The sequence below is a fragment of the Trachymyrmex cornetzi genome, unplaced genomic scaffold (assembly GCF_001594075.2).
Source record: "Trachymyrmex cornetzi isolate Tcor2-1 unplaced genomic scaffold, Tcor1.1 scaffold387, whole genome shotgun sequence".
NCBI lineage: Eukaryota > Metazoa > Arthropoda > Insecta > Hymenoptera > Formicidae > Trachymyrmex > Trachymyrmex cornetzi.
The window spans coordinates 104,417-108,919 of NW_017298608.1; the positions used below are offsets into that span (position 1 = coordinate 104,417).

Genomic DNA, 4,503 nt, shown 5'->3' on the forward strand with positions numbered 1-4,503 from the left:
CTGGATCACTTCAGATGGTCCACCCTGTAGAGATAAGAACAAAGATAAGAATTAATTAATTATTTTTTTTTAGCAGCAGTCACCAATACTAACTCAAACAAAACTCATTGCAATGCACGATCCAAATAAAATGAATTGTAAAGTAGAGCAACTGGAAAAAAAAGATGTAATGGGAATTAAAAAATTCAAAATACATACATACATGGACAAGACGGAAGAAATAACAAACAATGCTGAGCAAAAAGAAATAGTATTAAATGAGAAAGCTACTAAAATATTTGTCAAATTAGTACCCATATTTCCAACTGTAAAAATTAGTTTCATTAAGAAATTATGCTATGATGTGAAAGATGATGGGAGAGATGAAGTAACATTAGTTGCTGCTTTAGTTGAGATGCTACTCAACTGTGACCAAAAAAATTTATCGGTTGAACAAATGAAGCCATTAGAGTCACAGGCAACAACTTCAAAATGTTATGATATGAACGAACAATATGCGGATTTGCTGATGATATTTCCTGAAGCAGATCCCGTATATTTAAGAAAAGTAGCTGAGGAAATATATAGTGATCCTGAACGGATAAAACAATTTGTTCAGTCAAAATTAGAAAATCCTGATTATCCAACACGAGCGCAACATCTGGCTAAACAAAAGATTACTCAACAACAAAAGCAGTATACTACGGATTTCCAAGTAAAACAATTCTTAGAGATATTTCCAGATCCATTTGCATACTTCGAAGATGATAAGAGGAAATGCGAATTCAATCCACACGCAGTAGATTTTCTCAAATATTACTTCAGTAAAATGAGGGTATGCTTAATTTAAGATACAATTAAGATATTTTTTTAGTCCATAATTATAATTTTTTAAATGGATTTGCGACGGTATTGGATTACAGTATCATGATTTAAAGTTTTGAGTGTATTATTGTATTTCTTTATGAAGCTCAATAGCTTGATATATTATTAAGTCACTTCGAATTTATTTATATTTATGATTTTGATTATCTTTATCGTAATGAAATTATAATAATTTTCCTACTTAAAATTTTTTATACATAAATGTATATGTGAAGTAGCAGACTAATCAATTTAAATCTTTTGTTTAACGATACTGCATTATATATAGCTAAGCTATCCAATATCTCAGTATTAAATAATGTACAGCTAAATATACAACGATAATATATGTAAAGTGTAATCTTTTTTACAGGTAAACACTTTGGTGAAGGCATATAGTCAGTATATGAATAATTTAAGTTTAACTGCGAAGGCTCTGGAGGCGTTAAACCCTGATATGAAAACTAAACGATATTGTAACAAGACGACTGTAACGGAAGATATACCGTTTCTTCAAGAGTGTGCTTTTATACAACATAAAGCAGAGCTTAAAAAATATCTAGATGAAGTGAAAGCAAAAGAAGAGCAAGAATTTAATGAACTTAAAGTACGAAATGTTTTAAACAAAAACTATATTTTAGATCCATTGTTATTTTTCGTTAATTTCTTTTTTTAGGTAAAAAATGAATTGCTTGAATGTCAATGTTGTTATGATGACGAATGTATGCCATCAAAGTGTTCCACGTGTGAGGATGGTCATATATTTTGCAATTCATGTATTATACGGAGTACAGATGTAGTATTAGGAGACGGCAATACGCGTGTTGATTGCTTGTTGCAGTGTGGTTCTGAATTTCCATTATCTATACTTCAACGAGTATTACCGCCAACTAAATTTAGTATTCTGCTTTGTAAGCGACAAGAAGCAGAGGTAATAGCTGCTGGAGTCGATGGTTTAGTATCTTGTCCCTTTTGTCATTTTGCATCTATACCACCACTCGAAGATAAGATTTTCAAATGTCTTAACCCAGAATGCATGAAAGAATCTTGCCGGTAAGTGTAATTTTATTATTACTACAATTTTGATGTTGTTATCGAATATTATTATTATTAAAATTCGGTTGAATTAAAACGATTTAGAATAGTTTAAAATATACAAAATACTTCTTATATTTTGTCTAGAATGTTGTCTTTGTTTTAATATTAATTTGTGAAGAAATATTCCATGATACCATATATTGCATTTTAAAGTATTGATCTTTTTAAACAAAATATTTAGAAATAAATGCGTGATTGTACATTACTAAAATTGTTACATTAATAAATTGTTTTGATATTAGATTATGTAAGGAACTTAATCACATACCATTGAAATGCAACGAAAAGAAGTCAGAATCTGCACGTTTATATTTGGAAGAGAAGATGACTCAAGCTTTGGTACGGAAATGTTACCGTTGTAGTCGAATGTTCTTTAAAGAAGAAGGCTGTAACAAAATGACTTGTGTCTGTGGCGCCCAAATGTGTTACATTTGCGATAAACCAGTTACTGATTATAAACACTTTCAAGGTCAAGGAGCAGAACGTTCAAATCTGTGAGTTTTAATACTAGGCAGTTTAATGTTATTGTTTAATTAAATCAAAATTATCTTATATTTTCTTTGAACGTAGTTGTCCACTGTGGAGCGATGATCGTCGTCTGAATGCTGAGGGAGTAATCAAAGTATGTCAAGAAACTATGAAGCAGATTAAAGAGAAAGATCCTCATGTCGATATAAATGTGGATGCACTTTTACCAAAGCTACCGCCTAAAAGCAAGGGTCCTCATGAAGATATTCAAAACGCAATGGTACATATATACAGTAAAAAATGCACATCTGTGATTTAATCTGTGAAAATATGAATACTATATGCTAGAAATTATGATGTTAAATATGCAAAAGATTGTATGTTGTTTAGTGAGTAGTCAAATAATGCAAATACAATGTAATTTTAGATTGATTTTATCATACAATTTGAATAACGTAATATGTAACTATTCTGTTATAAGCAATCTGGAAAATGTAATAATTAAAAAATAATTCTAAATATGTACACATAATATTTATGTTTTAAATTATGGATATATTAAGAGACAAGATATTTTAATAGTATATATTTAACATTTTTTTAAAAGTATACATTTTGATTTAATTATATATCAACATTTAAAAATTATTCCTTTTCAGATGGGATTACGAGATAGGATTGCTAGACAACTGCAATGACAACTTTGCGTTACTGTTTACTATTAAGAAAACATATTTGTTAATTATACTGTTTTAAAATATTATTTACAACATTATTATATATCATTAACAGCATTTATATTACATATAATTTACGAATTTATTCTTAATACATGTAATTAATTAAGGTAGTATTTTGCGCCAACAGTTGCTAGTCCTATTGAGTTATATGCAGCCATACGTGATTATAAGAATGGAAGTACAAAATACAGATAAATAAAATGCAGAAGTAAATATATAATTAAAAATTGAGGAATTGGATGTAATGAACAGTTTTGATTTTGAAAAAAATGTCAGCATAATGATGTCATAAAGTTGTAATAAATGGTATGTAGAAGCATAAAAAAAAGCAAGATGTATGAATTTTATCTTTGGTTAATTATAATACTGAGATGTAATACTAGTATAAAAAAAGATTTAACTTACATCGTTATATCTTCAATTCCTCAATTTATTTTATAGTTATAAAGCATCATAAATATTAAGCAACTGATATTTTAATTTACATAATTTAATGTTTTTATATGATATGAAACCACAACACATTTTTTATGAGTTCACTAATGAAAAATATATTTGTTCCTATTTTATAGCAATCATATTATAATCCTTTCTTTATTTTTTTAAGTTATTACTAGATTATTTACTAGAACAATGATGTGCAACCTGTGATCCGCCTGTGATTTTTAGCAGCCTGCCATATCATAAATATAAAATCATATATTATATTGCAAATAAAATAAATATGCAGTCCACAAGATTTTACATTCCTGAAAATAGCTCTTTAAAAATGATTTTTATAGAAGGTTGAACATTACTGTACTAGAATAATTACTAAGTATTAATCACATTATAAGCTTTACTTTTCTTTTCATTCTTAATACTTTCTAAATTTTTTTACCGTTTTCTTTCTTTGTCCAAATGTAAGTTTATGCGTAGAAAGCGTAAAAATGCAGAGTACAAAAAAATGCAGAGTGCTACAATTAAAAGCTTATTAAATAATAAAAATGTTATATTTCTGTGATGTATATGTATGCGGTGATATTAATATGCGCGTGTTTATACGTTTTACATGAATAAATTCCTTTATTTTTATCGAAACGATACATTTTCGATTTTATGTGAATGTCTATTTGAGGCATTCTTTTACAAACCGAACACTTTTTTTCGACATTTTTAAATCGCTTCAAACTTTTTTTACCAATTGTAGTATAAAATAAGCGAACACGTGTATCGGGATTTTTTTTTAAAAAATTTATTTTCGAAGAAATAGCGATTTTTAATTTTGAATTTTATGGTAATTTTGCCTTTTATGGTAATTTTCAAGTCGTCGTATCTACGTCGTTTTTTATAGTAGAACAATTTTTTTTTTTTT

General features: G+C 27.8%; 1 protein-coding gene across 1 annotated transcript in view; it reads left to right on the forward strand.

Annotated features, from left to right (window-relative positions):
• Nucleotides 1–3,195, forward strand: part of LOC108763877 (uncharacterized) — a 13,951-nt gene extending 10,756 nt beyond the window's left edge. Inside the window, exons 3-8 of the mRNA XM_018511800.1 lie at nucleotides 74–814; nucleotides 1,217–1,450; nucleotides 1,520–1,896; nucleotides 2,184–2,435; nucleotides 2,512–2,689; nucleotides 3,069–3,195. Coding sequence (XP_018367302.1) covers nucleotides 74–814; nucleotides 1,217–1,450; nucleotides 1,520–1,896; nucleotides 2,184–2,435; nucleotides 2,512–2,689; nucleotides 3,069–3,107 — 1,821 coding nt within the window. The 3' untranslated portion in view covers nucleotides 3,108–3,195. The remainder of the gene's footprint in view (nucleotides 1–73; nucleotides 815–1,216; nucleotides 1,451–1,519; nucleotides 1,897–2,183; nucleotides 2,436–2,511; nucleotides 2,690–3,068) is intronic.
• Nucleotides 3,196–4,503: the final 1,308 nt, after the last annotated feature.